The sequence below is a fragment of the Drosophila guanche genome, unplaced genomic scaffold (genome assembly GCF_900245975.1).
Source record: "Drosophila guanche unplaced genomic scaffold, DGUA_6, whole genome shotgun sequence".
Lineage (NCBI taxonomy): Eukaryota > Metazoa > Arthropoda > Insecta > Diptera > Drosophilidae > Drosophila > Drosophila guanche.
In genome coordinates, this window is record NW_022995743.1 from 6,519,701 (window position 1) to 6,545,623 (window position 25,923).

The 25,923-nt window shown below is 46.7% G+C and overlaps 2 protein-coding genes across 2 annotated transcripts in view; one reads left to right on the top strand and one right to left on the bottom strand.

The window, feature by feature from the left end:
* Positions 1–6,170: 6,170 nt before the first annotated feature.
* Positions 6,171–7,281, bottom strand: LOC117592482 (carbonic anhydrase 1). Its single transcript, XM_034286320.1, has one exon. It carries the CDS (start codon positions 7,279–7,281, stop codon positions 6,346–6,348), a length of 936 nt encoding a protein of 311 aa, XP_034142211.1. The 3' UTR covers positions 6,171–6,345.
* Positions 7,282–13,967: 6,686 nt separating this feature from the next.
* The window catches only part of LOC117580016 (homeobox protein orthopedia), a 20,986-nt gene continuing 9,030 nt past the window's right edge, over positions 13,968–25,923 (top strand). The window contains exons 1-4 of the mRNA XM_034266227.1: positions 13,968–14,624; positions 15,039–15,338; positions 21,005–21,276; positions 21,950–22,105. Of these exons, the coding sequence (XP_034122118.1) occupies positions 15,308–15,338; positions 21,005–21,276; positions 21,950–22,105 (459 nt within the window). The 5' untranslated portion in view covers positions 13,968–14,624; positions 15,039–15,307. The remainder of the gene's footprint in view (positions 14,625–15,038; positions 15,339–21,004; positions 21,277–21,949; positions 22,106–25,923) is intronic.

Consider the following 25,923-nt stretch of genomic DNA (forward strand, 5'->3'; position numbering starts at 1 on the left):
AGAGAGCTGCGCAGGACTCACTCCATGCACGGGTTTGGGGGTTTGTCGGCATCAAGGTGTCGAGCACGGGCCGTAGTGCAACAATGGGTTCTTCGGTTCTTTGGTTCTTTGGGCTCTGCCAAGTGGTTTGCTTTTCCGCTGCGTAATAAAATAAACTAACTGCACTTTCTGCCCACCGCCCCTCCGCTCCGCTCCGATACCCACACCATCTCCTAGTCGGGCTGCACTTCCGCTGTGGAATTATTACTTTGGACGGCTTTGGTTTTCCTTCACAGATTTTTCGACTCGACCACAATTGTATAGGGAAACGATTTGAGGCTCAGGCCTAGCTACTCCCTCTTCCCCTCTCTATCTGTCTTGATATACATAGGTATATATTTATCTGCCATCTCTCTCTCTCTCTCTCTTGTTTGCAATGGAGCGTGAAACCTAAAACGGATACATAAGTGGATTTTGTTAATATCCTGCTATTGTTACAAATTTGCAACTGATTGTGGCAAGAGGCATTTGTCAAGGAAATGGACTTAAAAGCATTCAGGGAGATGTTCCCAGCCCAGAGCATCGAGAGGACTTAAGGCACGCTAAAGTCAGGCAAAGTTAATCAACTGATAGAAAGTTACTTTGGGACGCAACTGGAATTGGACCTTAAGGATGAAGGATAATATGAAAGATATGCTCGGTTCATATATTGGTACATTTTAGTATCTTTTTCCTACTTAACTGATTGAAATATTTGAAGTAGAGATTGAAGAGAAATCTAATGGATGAGAAAATCATGATCTTCACAATTTCATAGCCCAGAGAAAGTTTAACTTGTTGGCCAAACAGATAGCAAAGTTGTGCTGGTCTGATTAAGTGTTCTCCTGCACTGTTCCAGCGCTGACTGAGCCAGTCAGTAGTCAGTAGCCAGTTCAGTCAGCCAGTAAGCATTGCCAATACCATTACTACAACCATATCACTGCCAACTTCCCGTTTACTTGTTGTCATGAGTTGTGCTTTTTCAGCCACCCTGCAAATTTTCTTTCGGGATCTGTCTGTCGGGCCCAAAGAGCTCTCTCTTTACGGTGTCTTCCATTACACGTTAAATGAAAGTGCCAGATAGCCAGCCACCATCCATCCCAGTCGGCCAGTCATCCGTTACATACCTGGTCCACTCATCTGCACTTCGAGCTCCCAGTATCCAGTATACAGCCTCCACACTCTACACTCCCATACTCACTCCCATTTCCACTCTCCCATTCAGTTGTGGCCCTCCTTTGGCGCCACGATTCGATTTGTGCCAACTAATGAGCTCTTAATGTGCGTTTATTCTTACGCATAACGAGCTTGCCAAACGTAATTACGTCCTGCCAATGTATGTGCGGCAGTTGTGGGTGTACACTCGAATCTCCCCCGCTCTCTCTCTCTCTCTCTCTCTCTCTCTCTATCTCTCTCTGTGACTCTGACGCTGACTCTGACTCTACCTCTGCCACTCTCTGGCTGCGTGTGCGTGCGTATCGGTGAGAGGCTGCCATGTTGGCGCGCTGCTTAATTGAAGTGGAGCGACAGACGGCCCGCCTGTTACTGGGGGGCATGGGGCGGACAGGGAATGAGCTCGTGTCCTCGTATCTCTGTCTGGTCTGTGAGGATACAGTCGCTATCTGTCGGTGTGTGGGTGTGGGGTATCCATTTGTGCCTGCCCCTGTGCCTGGCTCTGTGTGTGCCATGGACGACGTTGCCTCGCGTCATTTTCATTTACGCCACATCCGCAAACGTTAACTCTTCTCCACGCCACTCACTGCGTGCTGCCTCCCTCAGCATTTTTTTTGTTTTAAATTAATTTGCTTTTAATTTGCTTTATTATGCGGCAAGTTCTCCTCCTTTTGCTGTATTTAATTAGTTTGCTTTTGTCGTTAAGCAGTTAAGATGGCATCGCATCTCTGAGCAGGCTCTGAGAGAGGGGTTAGAGAATATGCGAGAGTCTTCTCGTATGCTTGATACGCAGCATGGTCTGGCATACATGCATACATATGTATATTATACATTTACTCGTATAATTGAGTGATCTGAAAGGGTATTAGGCTTCCGATACCATCTCTCTCTCTCTCTCGCATTTCGAACGGACACTGACATGGCAGATGTGTCCGGAAGGCACTTAGCCGGGTTTTGCTTATCATTTAGAACGGATCGAAATCGTGCATCGTGCATCGCGCAAGCGTGAATGTTTCAGAAAAGGTTGCTCTTGCAGCGGAAAGGGGAACCAGTTTATTGAGCAAACTTACTCCAGCCCCTCTTCCAACCTTTCATTCGAACAGACAGCTCTCGCTCTCGCTCTCTCTCTCTCTCTCTCTGTTTTTTGGGTTAGGGGGAGTGGCCTAAGCAGTCGCTCTCTGAGCGCTTCGGCGCAGTGAGCCACTCACACACTCATGCAGTACCACGCTCATTCAGACACTCACACAAATGCCTGCCTTGTGGTCTACCATTGAAAAAGTGATGAAAATAACTCTCTGTCACTTTATTGGCGCTTAACGAGTTTGAGTTGATGAAGAATTTAATTTATGATGCTGCTCACACCATGGCCGACGCGAAAGAGCCAGCAACACTGTGAGAGCGGGAGTGAGAGAGAGAGAGCGATGAGAGGAAGAGTGAGGGAGAGAGAGGAGGTGGTGCCAGCCCAAAAACCGCAGAGTACAAGGCCTGGGCTGGCAGGGAAAAGTTTGAGCGAGAGCGATAAAGGGGAGAGAAAGAGAGAGAACGGAAGAGTGAGAGCTCGAAAAAAGAAGAAATATTAATGAACTCGTAACTGTCGCTTTTGCAAATTGGTCTACAAGTGTGTGTGTGTGTGTGTGTGTGTGGATGTGTGTGGATGTGCACTCACTCCCATGGACAGGAGGAAACAGCAGCAGCAGCCGCCGCTGCCGGCAGACGTCAAGCTTTGATGATTTAATTTTCTGGTCTTCTAATTTAATTTTATTATAGAAATACAGACACGGGCGTTGAGTGTGTGTGAGTGTGCATATGCGAGGGTAGAGGGATAAGGAACACAGTCGCTTGCTCATGGGTGTCTCACAGTCTTATACACACTCACACACACACACACTCAGCTATACATACATGCATACATGCAAATTCGTTAATGGAAAATGGTGGCGTTTAATTGAAAAAGGAAGTGAGCCAAAGGTCTGAGCGACACAGGGAGAGAGAGAGAGAGAGAGAGGACACACACAGAAGAGCGTGAGAGATGGAGATGGGGACCGAGTTTTCCATTCAAATTAATTTTCATGTGTGTTTTTGCCCCTTTCAGTCGCCTACCCAGGCAGTTTTCAGGCAACTTTTTGTTGGACATTTTTTTATAAAAATACAAATATTAAATGTGCGCTTTTTTAAATAGTTTTTTTATTGCGGTTTCTGTAGCAATATCCATTTGCAATTACTATAAATGTATTTAAATTCATTCACAGATATGTACGAAGCGGGGCGAGAGAGGAGATTGCAAGAAGAGCTGAGGCTTCGGGTTTCTACTTCCCCACAGAGTTAATTAAATTAAATATTGCAGCGAGATAATTACAAAATGGCGTTGATTAATGGACAGCCACCATATTGATTTTGCCAACAATATTTAATGATTAACAATTAACATTAAACAGGGATTTTTGATGCAGGACCGGCAATGACAGGCCATCCCAGTCGCTGGACGTCTCCATCCCGAAAGGACACAAAAGCCTTAATAAAAGCAATTAAAATTCATTAGTTGCATATACACTCTCTTATGCACAGAAACACACACACACACACACACACACACAGTCGCGCACACACAATCACACACTAATGCCATCATGCGCTCGTTTTCTCAATTATTCATTCAATTTTGCATGCCACAAAAGCTAGAGCCAAGGCAGCAAGTTCAGGACAAGCTCCAGCGACGCCAACATACATATTCATGCGGCTAAATGAAAACGGCAACACTTAAATGCAATTTGCCTCAATTTTCTCAGCAGCAGAAGGAGCTTGCTCCCCCCTCTAGACTCGCTCTCTCTCTCTCTGTCTCTTTCTCTCTCACTCACTCTCACTCTGTCGCCGTCGTGCTCATCGTCTTGGCTTAGAGCATCTTAACGTCTTTTCATGGCACTTACATCGTCATTCTATTCGTCTAATTTCATTTTCTTGCCATTTTCAGTGAAGCAGAAACTACGTGCCCTGCTTGGGGCTGAAGGGAGCGCTCCCAGCCGGGGATTGGAACTGGAACTGGGACTGGGACTGGGACTAAGAGTGGATTTGAGGCTGGCTCCCATGATTCAGCTACTGAAGGAGTTGGATTTTGGCAGCCTGCAAGCCTCATCCTAATTGCATGCAATTAAATATGTTGATTGATATGTTTGTGTTGCTGCGACTGCTTCGATTAGGCCAGAGATTTCTGTTTTCGGCTTTGTCCGTAAGGCTTTCAGCTCTTTCAGCCATTGTCGCATATAGAATAGAGATCGAATGGTGAATATTTGCATTCATAATTCGTTCTCTAATCTTCAGATTTGAATTTTATTTTATTTTATCTTTTTGTATTTTGACAGAGGGGAACATCGTCGAGCCTTAAAGTCCAACATTTGGGACTTTTCGTTTATGATTATAATTGGAAAGATGGAATGCTTAAATAATACTTACCTCTGCCTACAAACAAGCACCTTATGTATAGTTTGCTGCTCCTGCAGTTGATTAGAGATTCAATTAAAAATGCATTTAGAATATCGCTTTGATCGATGATCGATTGCATTAGATATGCAAATGGCTATTGGTGGTTTTAGTGCTCCAATCCATACATATGTATGTACATTTGTGAAAATAAATCCAAGTGCGGCAATAATTATGCGTTTCTCGGTAAAATCGCATTAAAATTCTAACAAACATTTTCATTTTAATTTAACATTTTGTGTGCAATCAATTTGCATATCAATGGAATTATACATTTTTTAATTGCATTTCTAGCACAAAAGTTTTAGTTTTCGGCCAACAAAATAAAAATAATAGACGTGACCGAAAAATTAAGCTTTGTTTGTGGGAATTGCAATTCAATTAAGTTTTCAAAACACGCAAATTGCGAATGGCCGCGTCGCACCAATATTGACACAAGCAATCCAGACAGAGAGAGGTAGACAGAGAGAGAGAGAGACACAGAACACAACGAAACTTGTTTGAATAATTTCATTAGCGTTGATTTGCAGCAAACGCAATTGCATTGAAATTCACTTGGCCTGCCATTGATTAAACAAGTCGATGTCCAGGTCCAATCGAATTCGAAGAGCGCCCATTGAGGGAGAGAGAGATGGATGAGATGCGATGAAGAGATGGAGAGCTGGACGGATATAGCGATGTGGTGGATACCCCCAACTCTGAAATAAAAACTAATTACAGAGCAACGGACTGCACTGACCATGGTCGAGAATGCCCATCTATGGTTAGGCGCCAACTGATAATTATAAGCCAGGAACTGGAAACTGGGACTCTGATTACCGAGCCGCAGAAGCAGCTGTAGCAGAGGGGAATGCCAATACCCTGCCTGGAGGGTGATGTGACTGGGATGGAGAGCGGAAGATGAGGGTGCGTCGCCACAGGAGGTCCAAAGCCCAAAACCCTAAAACCCAATCCCAATCCCAGGCCAGAGCAAATATGTCCGCAACAGTTTCCGTTGCACTAACGAAATTACAGACGGCAGACACACGCAAACACACACTCAGAAACAGATGCGATGCATCCAGATACAGTTACAGATACATCCAAAGAAGAAACAAATATATGAACGTGTACGTATGTATGTAGGAGAGGCATATCCTGCGGCGCTGAGGCGCACAGGAAGCGTACTCGGACACTGACGCAACCCGGGGACCGTCCTCAGCTAATGCTAATGCTCTTTGAACGTCTAATTAGTGGATTAGTATATAGGCAAACTATTTGCCCAACAAACGACTAACCTCATGAAATTGTGCGGAAGATTGCCCAAGTCCAATTAGTCCCTGCTTGGAAGCTAATGAAGCCCCCTGCCGAATCGAGACAACTTTCCGCACACACTGTTCAGAAAGGAAACCTGCGAATATGTTTGTGTGTGTGCATAAAAAATATATTTCGTTTCTTCTCTGTGAATTGTTAACAAGGTGATGAGCTGGAGATCGTTTTTTTCTTGTAATTTTCCCTTTATGTTTCCCTGCCATCGGATCTTGTATATAAAATATATTGTCTCTGAGATGCTTGCAGAAAGGAATAGATAGATGTTCGCAGACTTGAGAATTGATGCATCAGAAATGCTGAATTCATTCCCAGCATCCATATCATGTTTGGTGCTGAGTTTAGGAACAGAATATTCTGTCCTAGGGAGAGCTATCGCCAAATACGATAAAGATTGTAGAAGACCGTACGATCTTCGAGTGGCTGCACGGGTCGAGCGTTGAAGCCGATGTGTGCGCCTTGGTAGCTTCGCAGTTGGCGGAACGCGTTCAGCTGACGTTCACTGATGGCCAGGGCACGGGGATTGATGAGCCACTCGACTCCACGATGGCAGGGTGGCTGCGTGAGCGACCCTTGGTAGCTGAAGAACTCTGTGTAGAACGGTGTCATGAGGTAGCTGATGGGGAAGGGGGAAACCTCCACAGAGCGGCCCGCCCTCTTGATGGCCACGATATGCTGGGTGAGCACATCCATGTAAGGATTGTCCTGGCCCACCTCGAACATGTAGGAGATCATCAGAACATTCTGGCTAGAAATAATGCCCGAGGTCTGCGACAGCGTGTGGAGGCACTGCATCTCCAGCGGAAAGTGGCGGTTGTCGACGGTGTGCTCCGAGCCCATGTTGCTCGACCAGCTCCAGCGGAAGGTGATCTCTCGAAGTTCAAAGCGCCCCAGCAGATCCCAGCCGCCAATCGAGGGCACACATCGTGGATAGGAGGCGCGCAGCACCAGAGTGTGGCCGTTGTTCTCCAGGCGGATGGCAGCGGGCATAATTTCCAGGTTTGTCCACTCCAGCGGTGTTTCGAAGTAAATGTTCTCCATGCTTCGTTGGTCGATGTTGATGGGGCTCTGATTGTTGCTAGGCACAATCCAGCTGTGGGGACCTCGAATAGCTCCATAGTCAAAAGTGTTGAGCGATCCACCTGGACCGGCAGACGGGCTTAATCCTCTTGCGGCACTCGATCTCTTGGCTTGACTGAAATCCAGACAGCTGATTCTCACACCGTAAATTATCAAAGCGGAAATAAACAGGCAGAGGATTATCTTAAACGCATTCGTTTCGGTGATGTCCCAAAAATGATCCAACATTTTGACTGGATTGAGGCTGATACGACACACAGGGAGAATGAAAATACTGAGCAGCTCCGTCTCCAAGCTACTGACTAATCGAGTGACGGAGAAGTGCCTGGCATCCTTGTGCCTGCTGCTGGGGGCAAGCGGAAAAATTGAGAAAATTTCTAATTAAACCCGCTGAAAAGTTAATTATTTTGGAAAACAATTTTGGCGCGCGCAACAATTTCGTGCGAAAACATTTGCAATTTGTTTGCATTTGTATTTTGCATAAATTAATTACGCACAAAACGCTCTTCGGCACCGGAAATTGCTTGCACAAATATCCTGTCTCCCGACTGCTGGATCGGGGCACCAGCTCCCCAGCTCCCTAGCACCCTCCAACCGCCTCGCAACCCTTTCCTGCTGCATTTTTGGGAAATTAATTAGTTTTGTATACACAGAATAGTCGAAATGAGCACCAGGAGCGGAAATTATGTGCAGCTCTTTGGCTCTGTGGCTCGTTTGCTAGCAAGGAGCCCGGCTTGGCCTGCTGAAATCGGAGACTCTTCGGCCATCTCTGATTACCATAAAGTCATCAAAAGCCTGTTACGCCCACAGGCAGTGGGTTGCCGCTCCCACAGCGATTCAATTATGACATTTTTCTGATCAAATCGTTTGGCTTTGATTTGATTTCATTTTCCTGCACTTGAGCAGGGCAGGGCGTTGACGTCTGCCAAATGTTACAAATAGTCCCTGCCGTGACTTTTTCGTTTCCCTGTCCAGAGACAGACCCCTGTTCCAGTCCCGGTCCGTGTTCCTCTCCCTGTTCCTTGCCCTGTCCTGGGGCATGCGAGTTGCACGCAAATTGATGGGTAAGCATGTGGCAGAAACGGAAACACTAACATCGTTAGACCAGAGGGTGCCAAAATAACAGAATAACAATCATAATAATATTTGAGGGCAGCACTCTTAGGATGCCCGGAGGCATTTGTTTTCATTTTTGACCGAATGACTGCATTTTTATGGTCGCTCAGTGTTAATTGGAAGCTTCAGATTCGGCCAAAGAGGGGTTGATGTGGCTATGCTCGGATCAGTGCCAAACCGAGGCAGTCCTTGTATATATGTAGGTACGGGTACGAATGCGAGTACGAGGATTTATCTGTAGAAAGTCACTTAACTCTCGCCATGCAAACAAAATGGAAAATGGAAGCGATTCGATTGCGGCAGTCGCAAACATGCGAAAGAAATTTCCGTTTCCGTTTCGGGGCAAACTGTGTTAAAGCGACGCGAAGATTGGGGGCCACAGAGAAAGAGAAGGAGAACGAGGGAGCCCATCCGAGCCGAGGCTCTCTCTCTGGGGTAATGTAAACGAAATCTGTCTGAGTTCTCCGTCTCAATGCGAAGCTGATTGATTTGTCCGCTTCGTGCTGCTGTGCTCGATAATATCCCCTTAAATCACTTAACCACATTTACACCGATTACACCGCAGAGAAGAATGTCCTATCTTGTCCCTGTGCTTGGCACAGCGGGGGGCTCTCGGCTCGGTGTAAATTTTCACGCATTATTTGAATGCCGGCTAGGACGAGACACAATTACTGGGCTCCGATAACATTCTCTAGTGGGATTTACGCCGCTTCTTTTTCGGGCGACACACAGCTGATAATGTTAATATGCGCCGCAGGACATCAAACACGGACACGGACACAGGCGAAGGATCAGGGCGAGGTATTGAGGCCACTCAACTTTGTTGGCCCAATCCGCTTATGCCTTTGTCTGTCTGTCTGTTTTGCTCTCTGGTGGATGTCTGCTTGTTGCTAGATTGTCTGGATTTTACAATATTTTCCATGGTGCTACATTATCGGCTGTGCTGAGTGCGATTGTTAAATGAACAACGAGAGTGCTGCGGGAGGAGTAGGTAGCCTCTTCCTTAACCACCAGAGACTTCTCTCAAGATCGTTTTGCGGCCATGCTGCTACTGTATCCTTTGCTCTCTCTCTCTCTCTCTCTCTCTCTCTCTCTCTCTCTCTCTCTGTCTCTATAATTCTGTGTTCGGTTCTCTCAGCTGCCTGCCCGATCCCTATTCTGATCTCGATTCCGATCCGTAGCGCAGCATGCGTCCTTTCATGCGGCTTGTCGCCTTTGTGTGCGTGTTTTCACAGCCCACAGTTGCAGTTGTGTTGTCCCTCATTAGCAGCTTAGGGGCGTGGACATGTTTTGCTTGCTTGTTTGCAATGTTTGCTACTTGCCGTGCCGCACCGCAGCGCACCGTGTCCTTGTCCTTGCCTGAAATCGAAAGACACTCACTCCGCTTCAAGGTGTGTATTTCCCTTGCGTCTTTGTTCCTCTCTCAATGCAAACAGGAGGTTTTCTTAGGCCTCATACACACAATAAATAATGGTATCATTGGCATATAGGAGCTCTGGAGTTGGGAAACAAGAACGCCTACAGGAACCACATGGCCAGGGGTGGGAAGTGATCGGGAGATGATTGCTATGGGCCAAGCCAGAGATTGGGATCGTTCTTCAACTAATTGAGTTCCCAATCGCTCTATCTATGACACTAATGTAACGCCATATCCGATTCCCCTTTTTCTGTTGGCTGTGGTACGTTCATTCTTAATCGAAAGCCAAAATTGATCCTAATTGATACATATGAATAAGTATTTCATTGTTGGCAGATCAATTCTGTTCAGGACTTTATATACAACATTTGTAAGTTCCTGTGGCAAAGCACTGCTTGAAGGCACGGCTCGAGTTAATTCAACTTTCACAATTCCAGAGCCAAGGCCAGGAATTAAGTTCAGATCTATATACATATGTCCGGTGCCACTTATTAGCAAATGAGTCACTATACTAACAGGACATTTACATTTAAGTTCGACTTTTAACACTACGCGTTTAACATTATATCTGACAGAAGCTGTTCGCATTGAAACTGTGGCGAAGCGCTACTGTGAACGTGTCACTACCATGTACATTATATATTAATTCTACACCAAAATGTAGTAGAAGTGATAAATGCCATCTACTGGTGAGAAGAATTTCATATGTACGCATCTTAGAAATCGAGGAAACAAGTTTAGCGCCATCTATTGGTCAGTAGCTATACCTAAGGCAGCCGAATGGTTTGAGACCTGGCTAAATTAAAGATTCGGAAACAAACCGAACTTATCCGTTGCTCGAAATCAGTTGTTGTTAACAATGCCTCGTCGTGTCGTAATGAATTGAATAGAAGATTTGACACGTTTCGTCATGAATTTAACACATGGGCTTATTTTAAAACACTGTTGAACTATACTCTTTATATCAGCAGTGCTTTGACTCATTTTGAAGACGCTTGCCCCCCCAATATGAACGGACGCTTAGTTTGTATACCCTCTCTTTGGTTTTTTGGATACTACAGAAGAGAGGAAAAGCAAAAAAAAACCTCTGTAAATGTTAAGCAAGAGTAATGCGTTACACGAAACTGCACTAAGCTTAACAATTTCGGTTCACGCTGCGCTGTTGTTCCCCTTTTAGCGCCCAAATCAAATCGAGCGAAACGCAGGGACAAAAGACAAAAGACAAAAGACTGCCGGCTGCCAGAACTTTGAGCAGCACTCCACTGCGCCGTGCGTCAGTGTAGGGACAGGACAAGAAGCCCGTTTCGGCCTAGACAAATTACCACTGAGTTCTCCAGTGGAGTCATCCGTCAGAGTCGCATTCGGAGTCGTAGTCGCAGTCGAGTGGGGGTGGAAATGGAGAAATCGGGACACAACGCAAATGGAAAACAGTAAAAATAATTTCGGGTCCCAGGCACACATAGAACAGGGCCGACAAAAAATTGCCATCATCCTATGTGGACCCCCAATGCTAATTAGGCATGTCCTGGGGGACACTCTTGAGGCCACTGGACCTGGGCCAATTAAATAAGCTTAAGCTTGCCTTTCGGTTCGAGCTTGTCATAAATTTTGACTGATTATGCGTATCAGTCCTTGTCGTTTCGTTGGAAGCTGCTACTGGTGTCCCAACGACCCCTTCCCTGACACCCTTTGTACGCCGTGACGACTGAAGATGTTCCTTCAACCCGTCCCACCGCCTTGCTGCCTTGCTGCCTTGCTGCCTTCATGCCTGCCTTCCTCCTCCCCAGTGTCCGGCGCAATTCATCATTCAATTAAATCGACCGCAATCGCTCAGCTCAGTTCGTCGACATCTTCTTGAGTCAAGTTTTAAAGTAGCTCCAAATCCAAATCCTTTAATGCGCGCCTGGCAACAGTCAGTCGCTGCCATCGATTATCCTTTCAATAAAATGCCGCGGCCCGTCCCAAAAAAAACGCCAACTTTTACCCTCCTCCAATTGTACTGCTCATGTATTTTTGGGGATAGGACAGCATTGGATAGGATATCTTCTGAGGTTGATTTATGCGCTGGCTTAAAAGCGAATTGTTGTGAGCTGCTAACTGGGAATCTGCTTGGATGCACGTACTTGTTGGCACTCTCCCCCACCCGCCAACCAGCCAGCCTCCAGTCAGACAACCAGCCCACTCTCCACAGCTCTGAGTTCTCCGCTTGGCCGGGCTTAAACGATTGCCAAAAATGCTCCGTCTCGTGCATGCCAAAAGCGCACCCAAAGCCGGATCCTTTGCATTTGAGCTGGCGCTTTTTGTATGCCGGGGCAGGAATCTCAAGGATTTCGCAGCTGTCCTAGTCACAGTCACTAGCCCGATGCTCCCTGGCTTTTGTCAAGTGATTTACGACATGCTCATGCCCAGCATTCAGATCATTCAAAATGGAACCCCAATCGACAGCCAGCTCCAACCAATGATTAGCCTCGCAAGCCTTAAATATTGTGAAATTCAATAGTTCTCCACCACCGAAATTCTTTGTATTCTTTGCTATTGTTGCTGTTGCTGTTGCTGTGCCATTCGAAAAGCGGTTTAGTTTAATTAACACGCTCAAATGTTGTTTATTTGCCTTTTTTCATAATGGCCAACTCTGGATTGAGATGTTATCACGATTTGTTTCTCTTGTTTGATTTATAATACACTAACCAAAAAGTTGGGGAAACAATTTCGTGGCTTAATTTAAATGCTGCTCAAATGCCCAAAATGAAATGAAAAGTTTCAATGAATTGAAGATTGATTAATATTTAAATAACCCTAATTTAAGTACAATCTGTTCAAAGCTTTTCAATTCCAAATGGACTGTGCTCCAACTGTTTAGAATATGAGCTGCATATCCGGAACAGCCTTTTCTGCATGCACTTTCAATTAAATAATTCACATTTATTGTGCGTCATTCGTCCACCAAGAAGGCTGCAGCCAATAGGTTCGGATGGGCAGCATCGAGAGTCGAAGCTGTAGATACCCTACATCCGCTCTTAATCTCTATGTAATGTTGGGTCTTTGGACTTATCATTTCTGTGTCTGATTTCTAATATGAGTAACGATCAGGTTATTTATTTATTATTAAAAGGTAATTCCCACCGCAGGGGTACATGCTTCGCTTTATTCAAATTTAAATGTGCATATAATTACTTTTTCCATATCTGGTCAGGTGGCTGGTGGAGTAACAAACGCACAACTGATTTGTGTTTGTGCATTCTTTTCGTGGTTTTCATTTGGTTCTTTGAGTTTTTAATTAACGCCCTGCCCTGGCCTAGGGAAGGGGTACGAGGGGGGAATAGAACGCATGCAGATACAAAGAGTGTGGGTAGAGTGGAAACGGGGAGGAGAAACCTGTAGACGAAAACAGCCAAGGGACAGACAAGTGGAGAGAAAGACAGAGAGGAGAGTCGCTGTGGGTGGATGAGATCCTTTGAACGGTGCGGTTACCATGACAAGTTCCCATTTTGGCCGGCATTCCATTGTCTGGCTAATTCAACATTTGTGCAGCATGCAAAATATTATCAAAATTCCGCTAAAAGTTCGGGGGGGGGGGGGGGGGGGGGGGGGGCCCCACTCACCAGCCACCCCCTCCACAATTATATTCATATAAAATGCTGGGAAAAAAGCGGGGCGGAAACTGAAACTAATAAACGACAACAGGTGAAGTTGACACGTGGCAGAGATGCTGCGGAGGCAGTTCAGGGAGCGAAGAATGTACAAAAATCTGAGACTTGCCCACCACCGAGGAGCGGACTTTTGGCAATAACTGTGTGCCGCTCAGAGATGGTTGCCAAAGCAACCAGTTGTCGAACAGCTTGTGGGCGTCTTCGGGGGCTGGATTCTATCTGTTATCGATAGGCCCAAGGACTGGCTATCGAAATGGGCGCCAAAACTGCAGAAGTCATCCAGGAACTCTCTCTCTCTCTCTCTCTCTCTCTGTCTCGCTGCTTATCCCACATAAGCACAATCGAGGGCGGGGCCTATCGCACAGCACACAGCGCTCTAGCGGTTGTCTCGCTCTGGCGTGGAAGATGGCTGAAAGCAAGATGGCAGCTGGCAGTCGTAGCTGCCACTGTCTCCCTCTGTCGCTCACTGTTTGCCTCTGGCTTCTTTTTAGTTGCTTTTTTTACAAATCAATGCAGGAGATAACCCCGCTGGCGGATAACGCCAGAGGGGGGAGTGCGAAATATAAACAGTGTCTCGCAGCGCCAAGTGAATGAATCCGAATCCGGGGGTGGGTACTCAGAGCAGTGCAGAGGGTGGGTGGGATGGGTGGCGATGCGATTCGACACCAGTGCGCAGGGCAGCGTCGATGTCGCGTCGACGACGTTATCAGAGCCGGAGTCAATTCGTTTTGATTTTTTCGCGCTTGTCTCAAATGCAAGCGAGTCCGCCTTGGCAGCGCTACGCGGTCGTTTCCGTTCAGCTCCGTTTCGTTACATTCCGCCACGCCAAACACCAGAGCTCAAACTTAACCCCAACTCAAAACCCGTCGCTAAACTCAAGAGGAACTTTCCCCAGATCAACAATGATTTACTGAAACCCAAATAACCAGATCTATAAAAGTGAAAATGTGCGAAAAATCAATGCCGTCAACAGCATTTAACGCAATCAATTAAAACCAAACCCAAGAAACAAGAGAGGCAGACCGCACCCGCAGAAGACAGGGGGTCCGGTCCCCCTCTTGGACAGTGTCCTGCTGTCAGTTGGTCAAACAGTTCATCAATAAACGGTGCGACTTCCGTTTCCTTGCGTGCTTTACCTGTGCATGGCTTGTGCATGTGTGTGATTGTGTGTGTGCGTGTCGAAGGAAACTTTCCAACTTCCGGCCAAGTGACTTCGATTTAATTTCTTTGGCTTTTTTATGGTCAAGGCATTTAATTAATTCTACTATGGCAATTTGAGCGTCTGCTCTTGCCTGTCCTGGTCAGTCCCGAACTCTGAACTGAACTCTGACCTCCCCGGCCCAACACACATAAAAAGGAAGCAGCAGCAGAAGGCGACGGCGCCGTAGGTAAGTTTTAGGCCAAAATGAGCAATAAAAGTCAATGCAAAAACAATCGAAGGTCTGCACAAGTTGCTGCGGTTAACGAAAGTGAAATGGATTTAGTTTTCAAGGCAAGAATCGCACATTAGCCTGGGGGATGATGAGGGTCAGCGCTGGTGACAAATCAATTCATAGATGTGGGAATGCAGAAAGATGTAAGAAATTAATTAAGATTTCTTGCTTGGAAGTGAGTTGGGTTGGGATACAGCAGGAGGTGTAGATTCCAACAAATAAGAATCAGTATTCAAGATCAGCCACCACTTAACATGCACAGCAAACACAGCTATGGGTTTGGTTCCTCTTATGCTGGTGGGTTTGCTTCTGCTAGGAGTGCCAGCACATTGTCTCTCTGTACCTACTAATAGCTCTATTTACTTGCAGCCACACCCATTTGGAAATACAGCAGCCAGCAATTGAAATGTAAAGCGAACTGAAGATGAAGACGCACATCAACGTACTGTGATAGACGAGTATACGAGCAGCAAATCTCACTGGGATTCTGCCCCGGACAGGATTCTCGATTCTCGATTCAATCAAATTGAATTCGGAATTGGACATTGATTGGACGATTGGATCTTAACTATTCAAGCGGGCTACTAGCAAAAGGCGACAAACTGTCGACTTTATCCATACGCAACTTCTCGGCAAACATGCTGAACAATCTTGGGGCCAATGTGCTGGGTAAGTGTATCTGTAGTCCAATCTGCATTTTTGTGTGGCCGAGCAGCGGCGAGGGGGGAGCGTATAATATTGTAATTAAGATCGGCAAGTGAATTACGCTAATATATAATAACGTGTGTATTAATCCATCCCATCGCATACGATTGGCCATAATTAAACTAATTTCTTGAGCACACCTGCAGGCGTGTATCTTTCTCTATATGCGGATGAGGAGTGTGGCGTGTGGCGTGTGGTTACTTCCGTCCGATCTTCCGATTGGCATCTCCGATTTTCATCTGCTAAATGGCCTATAATTGAGGCGTCTAACCAGCTGGCGCTTGGGCCGCTTGTCGCGTGCATTTAGCAATAATTAAGTTGTATATTTAACTGACTCGCCAGCCGGGCCCTCTGCCACTACCACAGGGTGGTGTGGGTGTAGGTGTGTGTGTTAATTGATATAATTGCTCTTTTAAATATGCCGCACTGGGCGCACGCACATAATTATCAAACAGTTCTGGCCAGCACCTGAGCGCACGTACAGCTGCGAGTACATATGAATATATTAATAATTATATTGTAATGCATATTAATGCGCAGCAAACAAACTGATTCCGCCACATTGTTGATCAATTGTTCAAGCACTTTCAATTTCGGCAATCAATTTGCTGTTAGCCCTGCACTGTCCTGCCCTGCCCTGCACCGCCACCAGCACTGCCACTACCTCCGCCTGCAGTCCGGCTGAATGTGCAGGTGAATTGCTGAATGAATGAATGAATTATGTTTGCGCTTTTATTCAATTTTTATTGCCAGCCGGATAGCGATTCTGGCCCCGGATCCTTCGGCACAATGTAATTAATTACTTTTATTAATTTATTGCCATTTTTAACGCGCCGATTGTCGCTGGGCAACGCAGCGTATGCTCCTTTTTCCATAGTTACTGCCCAACTGCGATGTAAATTATGTCCATAAAGGAATTGCTTTATTGTGGCCAATCGGGAGAATCGATCGAATCGATCTAGGCGGTTCGCAGAATGCTGAATTATGGTGAAGCAAAGTCATCTTTAAAGCAAAGTCGTCTTTAAGTTGAAGTCCCCACTCTGCGGCATGGAAAACTATAAATTTCAATGACTCGCATTGCGGAATCTCCTGCCCAAATCCCGCCTGCAGTGCGGAGGGGTTGCCATAATAAATTTCGTAAGCCTTTTTTGGGCCCCCCACAACAAAACGGCAACTGCCGGATACACAGGACTGGCAACAGTGGCAGGGCAGTCGAAAACATTTGCATATTGGGTGCCTGCACACCACAGCTGGGGAAATTTTAAGAGCGGAAATGGGGGTACACACAATTAAGACAATTTGCATGCAAAAGAAATGCGAAAACTTTTCCTTTTCCTTTTCTCTGGCCTCTCTGTCGCTGTCTCTTATGATTCTCGCTTGAGTCGCATTTATTTCCCATTTTCCGTGTTCCTCGCATTAATTAAATTAATTTTGTGATTGCATTTGAAATTCGCGGATACTCCTTCGTGGAACACCCTCTCTGGCGCCCATTGTGTGCTGGTATTTTTGCGGTGGCCGCAGCTGGTGAAATATGTGCTTAAGCCCCCCAAACCATGATCGCCCACGCCACTGTGGGGCCTGGAATCCATTCTGTATTGCCATGTTTTGCGGTTGCTGCGGACTCTGTTCCCTGTTGCGGTTTGTTGTTGGAGCAGGCCGTGCCAGAGAATTCGCTGGAGCTGGAGCTGCTGCTGCTGCTGCTGGTACTGGTGGTGCCGGAGCCTATAGGCAGCTCTGGTGGGCAGCTGCTGAAAACCGCACAATTTCCAAATTTCAATAATTATGCACATTGCACATGCAACTGACGACTAGAGAGAGGGAGTTAGAGGTGCATAGGCTAGTCCTGGCCTGGCCGGGCCAAGTCCTGTCCTCGTCCGTACGAATTTTGTGGCAGATATTTGCATTTCGCGTTCTCTCCCAAAACAGACAAACTGATTTGCGCAAATTGTGCAAATTGCTTGCGCGATAAATTCATGTTTGCCAATTTTAATTAATTAATCGCTTTGTGCGGTTTTCATTTCGTTTCATTTCGTTTCGCCTGGCCTCGGTCTGCACCAGAGACCAACTAAAATGTCCGCTTCAGGCCACATGTAAAATCAGTTGTATCTGCATCTGTATCTGCATCTGTATCTCTCTTGGTATCTGCATCTGTATCTGCATTTGGGGCTGTGTAGCTGTGTGGTTCAAGGTTTGTTTGACTGTTATAGCTCCCCATAATTTAATGTCCTCTGTGTGTTTTGCTAACTGAATAACTATGTTCCCATGATTGATTTGAATATGTTGTTCCATTAGGCTACATCGCAATTTTGCAAGAGTGTTTGTCATCAGAATTATGGTGAAAAACGGTGTAATCGGATGTATGTATATTAGAAGCGACATTTAATTATGATTTAGCATTGGGTGTTTTGCTGCAGAATTCATTGAAAAATGTGAGAAGAATCTTTTAAGACATAGGCATAGGTTCCAGGCAACTCTACTGAGCTAGATTGAAGTTTTCTGTTTATATTTTGAAAGACTCACAGCTGTCAGCACATGGAGAATTCTGCTCTGAATGGATGCCTCCTGGCTGCTGGCTGCTGGCTGCTGGCCACTGGAAAGCCTTCTCTTCGTCCGCTCGATCTGCATACTCAATGCACAGTTAGGGCAGCAGCCGTATGTGTTTTCTTTTTAATATTTATGTGTTACAACTGTAAAAGACGAGGTGAAAAAATCAAAGTTGGACCAAACAACTAACTAACAAACCAACTAACTAGCTGGCAGAGAGGCGGAAGGGGAGGAGCGGGCTGACTGCCCATTGCCAGGGAAGTGCGATTTCGAGAAGTGGCGCTATTTTATGGCTCCCAAACGTGGCCCAAACGCTGTCCAAATGTGCTGGACTATGTATGTGTGTGTGTCCATGTGGATTTGAATTGAGAAAACAGAAGGAAGCGGGAACAGTTGGATGCTAAAAGTCGCACTTCTTTGGAGCATCAGCGCAACAGAACGTCCGTCGCTTACCCTCCACAGCGTAGATACAGATTCATGTTTGAGCTGTGGCCATCGAGCGTGAATGTTCGGATGGATAAATGGATGTACACACTGTACATACAAACATACATATGTGGAGATGGAGATATCGCACCTAACACCGCGCCTTAAATTTACTAATCACGAGCAGAGTTTGAATTTGCTTTACCTCTCGGACTCCCCTCCCCACACGGTACCTTTTGCTGTGCGTGCTGCGTAATGCTCTAAAAATATATATAAAGCAGCCAAGAGGGATGGGTGATGACAGGCAGAGGCTAGACTCGAAGAATTGGGCCTTCAATCTGCACTCAATCTGTCTCGAGTCCGCGGTGCTACAGTTGCAGTGACCCCATGGCTGAGGCACCTCTTCGATGTGGAGCTCCCGTTGCTGGATGGGGAACGATTGGGGACGTCACCATCTGAAAATCGCTAATGAACAGTAGCCGCACTGGGTGTATGTGTAAAAATTAGCACTTCCCCAGCAGCGCCAACAACAAAAGCGGCTTACAGGGAATGTCGCTTGTGACCAGAACCCCCCGCGATATCATAGGGGAGCTCTGGCAGCCGCACTCAACTTTGAGTCCATATCTTTTATTTGCCGCTATTTATATTTATGATTTTATGTGTCGTCTTGGCCTGCACTCGTTCACCTGTTGACTGCATTCCCGTTGGGATCTCGGATCTCGAAACTCGACTACGATTCGTTTGCCTCTCTCTCTCCCTCTCTCTCGCTCTCTGTGATGTTGCCGAAATTTTAACAAGTTCGACTCGAAAACAATAAAAATCATTGAGGGCTGCCCTGCTCGCCACCGACAACATCAAAGTCGGCAATGGAGCGAGCGGAGCGAAGTGGAGTGGAGTGGATTGGAGGGGAAAGTGGTCAAGGCGGGCAGATTTTTTCCAGCTTAGAAGGATTTGCATTTTGGCCTCGCTTTCATCGGAAATTGCACACCGCCAATAGCCGCCTACACCTTCACTTCGGGCACAATCCAATGACAATCATGACAACATCCCGCCAAAAGCCCGAAGCCCGAAGCCCGCTCCCTGGTCCAGCTCCTCTCCCTCTCCTCTCCCCCCTCAAAGGTTGTGCGCAACCCTATGGACAAGAGGAGAGTTCGCGTCCACTGGCGATGAGTAAATGTTTGACTTGTAGCAACAGTTGAACACGGCAACGGCAGCGGCAAAGNAAGTGAGGTAAAAAAGGGGAAAAAGAGTTGGGTCGAGCCGGAGTCTCTCTCACACGTACATGTTAAAAATTCCAGGCGTACGATGAAGATGATGCGGCCTCCGACTCTGGCTGGTTTGGCCAACTCTGCATCCATCTCTCGGGATGCTGATGTTGCTGTTGCTGTTGCTGTTGCTGCTGACTGACATGAGATACACGTACAAATAAAATGGGAATAAAACAAAATACAGATACGTTACGTAGTCAAGTGAGAGACCGAAAAGGTACGAAATGAAAAGGGGTTACAAGTCGCTTACTCGCTCGCTCGCTGTCTCGTATCTGTATCTGCGTCTGCTGCTGTATCCGTACCTGTGTGTATCGAACCTCAGTTTGTGTCAGTTTGTTTGTCTCTCTTTCTCTCTCTCTCTCTATCTATCTATCTTTCTCGCTGGCTCACCCGTTCATTCGTGACTGTTTTTGGCATCTTTTTCCCCCAGCTGAATGACAGGTTGTTGAAAAATTCAATTTATCCGATCGCCGCAGTTCGGTCCGAGCAATACTCTAGGTCGTTACCGCACCGCTTCCAGCCAGAGCCCCGCGCAGCTACCAAAAAGAATTAATTAATACCCGTAGACAGACGCTCAGCCATCTCCCGCGGAACACTTTCAGTGATTTAATTTGAGATTCAACAATTCTAATACAAATCAAAAGTAATTTTTATCGCCGAGTGCCGTGTGTTCTGTTGTGTTTTTGTGCGAATGTGTGGTGGCAGCTTCGTTCTTTACGCCTAACATCAGTGGATTGATTTGGGATTATCAGTGGATCGTTGTAAGCTTTTGAGCATAAAAACACTAACCTTGAGTCTTTGACAGCATCTGGCTTTGAATCAGTCTTAGTCCTTATTGGAGGGCGCACTGACAAGCGGCAGATCAACACAAAGCCGCGGATTGCAGCATGTACCATTGCACACAAAAAGAGTTTCCACATAATCCAGTCCATTACCATCCATAGCAAGTTCAGCGACCAAACTAAACAATTTACCACGAAGCACGACAATACTTCAAGTACAAAATAACAGGTGAAAATCATTTTTATGCACCGGAAAGTTTCTTCGAAAGTATTTCAAGGAACTATGTCAGATAGATGGCGACCATGACAGAAATATAACAGAGAGTCCGATTTTGAAGACACTAAACAAGAGTGTATAGAATCTTTAACTACTAAACTTTAAGCCGCAACTATTTAAGTCGGAATTAAGCATCCTTGTAATCTTCTACAAACATGATTGAGTGATGGAACGGTGGAGACAGGGGACAGACTTAAGCGATTGCAGGATTGCATGGATGGTGGATGGTGTATGGCATATGTGCATATGACAATGGGCAAAGAAGGAACAGAAATAACTCTTGTTATATCAAGATCTTAAATCATTAATATTTGCTTACTTGTATCGCTGCAGGCCCCAAGGATTGTGATCTGCCCAAGGCCGCACTGACGGCGCTGCACGCGGGCGTGAACAGCTTCGGCCAGCTGCCCGGTGCTCCGAATCTGGCCGATCTCGGTGGCGCGGGTGGTGGTGGCGTTGGACTGCCTGTCGGAGGGGGCGTGGCACGCCTACACATCTCCGGCGGACTGTGCGACAACACGAACCAGAGCGGCAACAACAGCAGTGGTGGCGGCGGCGGCGGTGGAGGTGGCAGCGGCAACAGCAACATGCAGCAGCAGGATCAGGTGAGAGAGAGCTAGCTGGCTACAGCAAGAGAGAGCGAGAGAGAGAGAGAGAGAGAGCGAGAGAGAGAGAAGAGGCAGAGCGAGAGCGAAAGTGATAGCTATATTGTATAGTTTATGCCAAACTTTTTTAATAATCCATGTTCTTTTCGATGTTTATTTTCCCTTCAAATACTACTCTGCTATGCCAAAAACAAACAAAAAACAAAAAATATAAACAATTCAATTCGAAATTCGATACAAACCACAAATCTGTTTCCAAAACGTGAATGTGTGTGTTCTGAATTGTGTAATGAACCTATTAAATGTGCCATGCCATGATTCATATTCGTAATAATAATCACAAATAAAAACCAAAAGTAAGTGTACCTTGATTTCCATACTTAGAACCGTAGACTCCAACTACTCCCAGACCCATTCCACTCCACTCCACTCCACTCCACTCCACACCCACTCCAATCCAATCCAATCGTCCCACTACAAACTAAACTTCTGTACTTTGTTCTTAGTGTATCTACTGTACTGTAGCTGTAGCTTGTAGATTGATTGCATTCCCTGGTAGTTCGTCTGTACCTAAGATACACACAAATGTACTCTGTGTTTACCCGCCTTAGAACCATGTCATTCACGCGTGTTTGTGTCTCTCTTTTCTCTCTTTTGGCTTCCCTCGGTGCAGCTCCTGGACAAAAACAAACAGAAGAGACATCGCACGCGCTTCACTCCGGCCCAACTGAACGAGCTGGAGCGGTGCTTCTCGAAGACCCACTACCCGGACATCTTTATGCGCGAGGAGATCGCCATGCGCATCGGCCTCACCGAATCCCGTGTCCAGGTGAGTGTCCTGTCCCTTCCCCTGCCTAGTAAAACTTTCCGTGGTTTTGTCCTGCGGTTCGACGGCTGTCAGGTGGGGAGCTCTCTCCGAAATCGGTCTAGTTCCATTTTGGGGCTGGCTGACATGACATTTCACTTGTGTTGCACAAAACCGCAGCAACCAAGAGAGCGGATTACTGGACTGTGTCTCTCTCCTTCCCTATGGATACTTTCCACCGTTTTGCTTGCAACAGTTTACGAGGCACTGGCTGCTGGGAGGCTCTGGCTCCGCCGAACACCATTTAAGCGCCCAAAATTATACTTTATTAAAGCACATAAAGTCACATTTAGTCCGGCATTCAGGCACGCCCCCACCCAGCTTGCCCCCGAGCTCTGTTTTCTCTACTTGCAAAAGTTTTTATGCGAAGCTCAGACACTCACACACACACACGTGTACAACGAACGGGCATTATCCTTTTGTGGCTGGCACGGCTCCCCTGTGCTGCTGCTGCTGCTGCTGTTGCTGATGCCATTATCCTTGTCTCTGTGCCTGCTTCCCCTACTGCTCCTGCTGCTGCTGCTGCGGAGAGGGTCCTTTGCATGCGGGCGGGACTTTGTTTATGGGACAATCGAATTTACTGCTTCATTAAATTTGTATTTAAGCTTCCGTTTCCGGTTGTGCGAGCCAGAGCAGAAATGCGAGAATTGTTTTGCGGTTGAAATGAATGCCAAAAACTTTGTCTTATTGGCCATAGAAGGATTTTCAGTGTCTGCGGCGTCTCCACGGCTGTCTGCTGCTCTCCTGCTAAAACAATTAGCCGTGAGTGAGAAACTGTTGCCTGCTCCACGGGCGACACCTTCATGATGAGCCTGTACGCCCCACCGGATGTGTTCTACTTTGATAAATTGTTTTAATAATTGCGTATCAGTGTTGCCCGTTAATGCTTTTCCCCCTCTTCCACGTCCCAGACCATAGCCCTTTCTCAGCCTGCCCCATTCATGCGGCTGTCCAAGGGACAATGCAGGTGACTGACACAGGGAGAGGGTGGATGATGCAGGCGGCGGGGTGACTGACAAAAAGCTGAAGGCTGAAGGCGATTGCCGTCGGTCGCTATTTGTGTGGCTGCTGCTCTTCCTTCCCGCCGCTGTCCCGCTGCTCTAATGTTTGATTTTGTGTTGTCGTTGCGGCTTAGAGGATGTCAGGCCGTTGGATTAGTTTCGGGATTGTTGTTTAATAAAATTAGCATATAAATTAAGTTGGCCCGCTGTTAGTAGCAGTGGCAGACAGTGGAAGTGCCAGTGGCACTGGCTATAGCAGTGGCCGTGGCAGTAGCAGTGGCATTGGCAGACAGAAATAACACATTTAGTGGCTCCTTGGAGCCATTGGAGGCATTTTCACACTTGCAAGAGGTCCGACCCTCATTCGATATGCACACACACGTCTGGCCCTAAATCAATCTGCGAGGATTTGCAGCTAATGACGGCATAAAGACAGCATCCAGGCCTCCAGGCCTCCAGGCCTCCCTGCTTCCCTGCTGTCTCCTTCCAGCTAAACGCCAGGAAAATTCCAGCCCGTATTACCACACAAAAATCAAGTCAAAGTTCCGTTCCACATGTGATGGCGAAGGGGTGGCAGGTGCATAAGTTATGAGCCTCACGTAGCGGCCGACTGGCTAAGTGCGAGCGAGGAGTTTCTTCACACCGACGGGCAGGCAGCACACAGCAGCATTTATGGTAAATATAATTTAATAAATACATAAAAGCCAGAGCGGAGAGCATCTCTTCCTGCCTAATCGGATTGGCCGTTGGTGTGGGGCTTTCGGTAGGCTTTCGGGATTAACACAGTCGTAAGCTCAGGCCAGGACTCAGCACAGCAGGAGGCTCCCCGGCAATTGTTAATTTGTGTTTTCACAGCAGCAATTGAACAATTTACGTGGCCGGGACGTGGCCTCGGGTCAGGGTCCGAGACAATCTGTTTGTCACACGTGACATCTCCACGGGTGGTGGGGCGGAAAGGGGGCGCAGTGCATTTGGATGGAAGATGAGCCGCAAAATTGACTTATCATCGTTCGGCACTGTCAAAGGCATTGTCAGAGAGAGACCTTGTCAAAGGCATTGTAATGGCATTGTCTGAAATGTTAACATTTATTGGTTTGTTTATTAATTTGTTGCAACGCGGGGCAGGGCCACAGCATGTGGCGGGAGGTTGGCCAAGCGGCGCTCCCGCACGTGCCAGTGCGTGTGGCTGGGCACTAAATGAATTTCTCACATGATTAATTTGCCAAGCAACCGCCCGAAGGTAGCGCAGGACTCCACGCAGGTGAAAGTGCCTGGAGATGGGACCAAAAAGTGAAGCTTCATAGCCAATCAACCGCTTGGCAACGGATTTAATCTTAGTCTTACAGCTGGGAAGCCTCCAGATCTTAGTTGAGGAAGAACTACTAGATATCTTTCTGTTATTTAGTTCCTCTATTAATGATCGGTGAGCTGAAATATTCGAAACAAAACTAACCAAAATAAACTGATATTTGTTATCTTAAAAATTATATTTCAATTCAATTCACTAACATCTCCACTCGTACATAGAGAAAAAACTCTGCTGACTTCTTGTGATTCAGCAGGAATAAGCAATATCGATTGGCTTAAGCCACAGGGCCAGTCCGGGCCACACGAGTCGCATTCGGGCCAATCCAGTGCCGTCCGAGCTCGCTCCTTCACGTGTCTCCTGCCCGCAGCGAGCATTGATAAATTATTGCCTCGACTCCAGACAGAACTAATTTATTTGCTGAGCCGCTAATGCCCCTCTAATAATAGCCCAGTGACTTCTGGAGAGCTCAGTAGCAAGGAGTTGGGGACGACTGATGTACCTACGATAAGTTGAATTTCCATGACGCGACGTTCATCCAATATCTGAATATTTTGCTAAAATTAGACTAAATACTCTCATAAAAAGCGGGCATCTTTATTAAAAACTCAGGCAAATGTCAAGGTGGAAGAGTGGGAGAGGAGCTAGAGGGCGGGGCGGGAACGAGGAAGCCCTTGAAGCCGGTCTTGGGGCGACTGGGTCGTCTCTGGGATAACCATGGCATCGCAAATTTTAATGAAACTTTAATTGAAATACCAAAAACGAAAATATGCAACAAACAGAAAAATGTGGCAACAGCGGCAGGACCCGGGAAGGAGCAACGGAAGGGTAACGGAGAAGTGGTCCTGGGGAGGGGCTAAATTTAGTGGAGAGCTTTAAAGAGAGAGAGAGCCAGCCAGCAGACACAAGAGACTATGGGGAGAGGGACACGGTCCCTCCATAAAATGCACATAAAGAGCATCAAGGAAATCTGGCACGCATTCTGTTTATGGCATATGAAGCAATTCCAAAAGCAATTTCGTTGATACTTTTCATTGAAATGTTTGTGTGAAAATGGCGTGCCAAGTGCCCCATGGACCATGGACAGGGGGCACAGACGACAGACGATAGACGACAGACGCTGGGCACATGGAGCATGGTGAATTTAGCATGGAGCTGGGGGTTGGCGAGTCTATCCGGGATAAGCTGCTCCAACTGAGGCTGCCATTGATAGAATGACAAGAGCGAACGCCACCCATCCCCCACACAGACCTGTTCACGAAAAAAAAGGTTGAAAAACTTTCCCGAGAAGGCCAAGAGAAGAAAAAGCAGAGCCAGCCCTGCCCTAGATTGGGGAAGCGTACAGGGGAGTGGTTGGGGCTGAGTGGAGCTGCGCATGCTCCACGAATGCACCAAAAACAATTTCGGGGGTTGCATCGCCCGCCCCAACCCCTCACACCGCCCACCGACCTCGCCAAAAAAGGAGGATGCAGGTT

Coding starts and splice junctions, on each gene's coding strand:
- LOC117592482 (XM_034286320.1), bottom strand. CDS start 7,281: ATGTTGGATCATTTTTGGGACATCACCGAAACGAATGCGTTTAAGATA.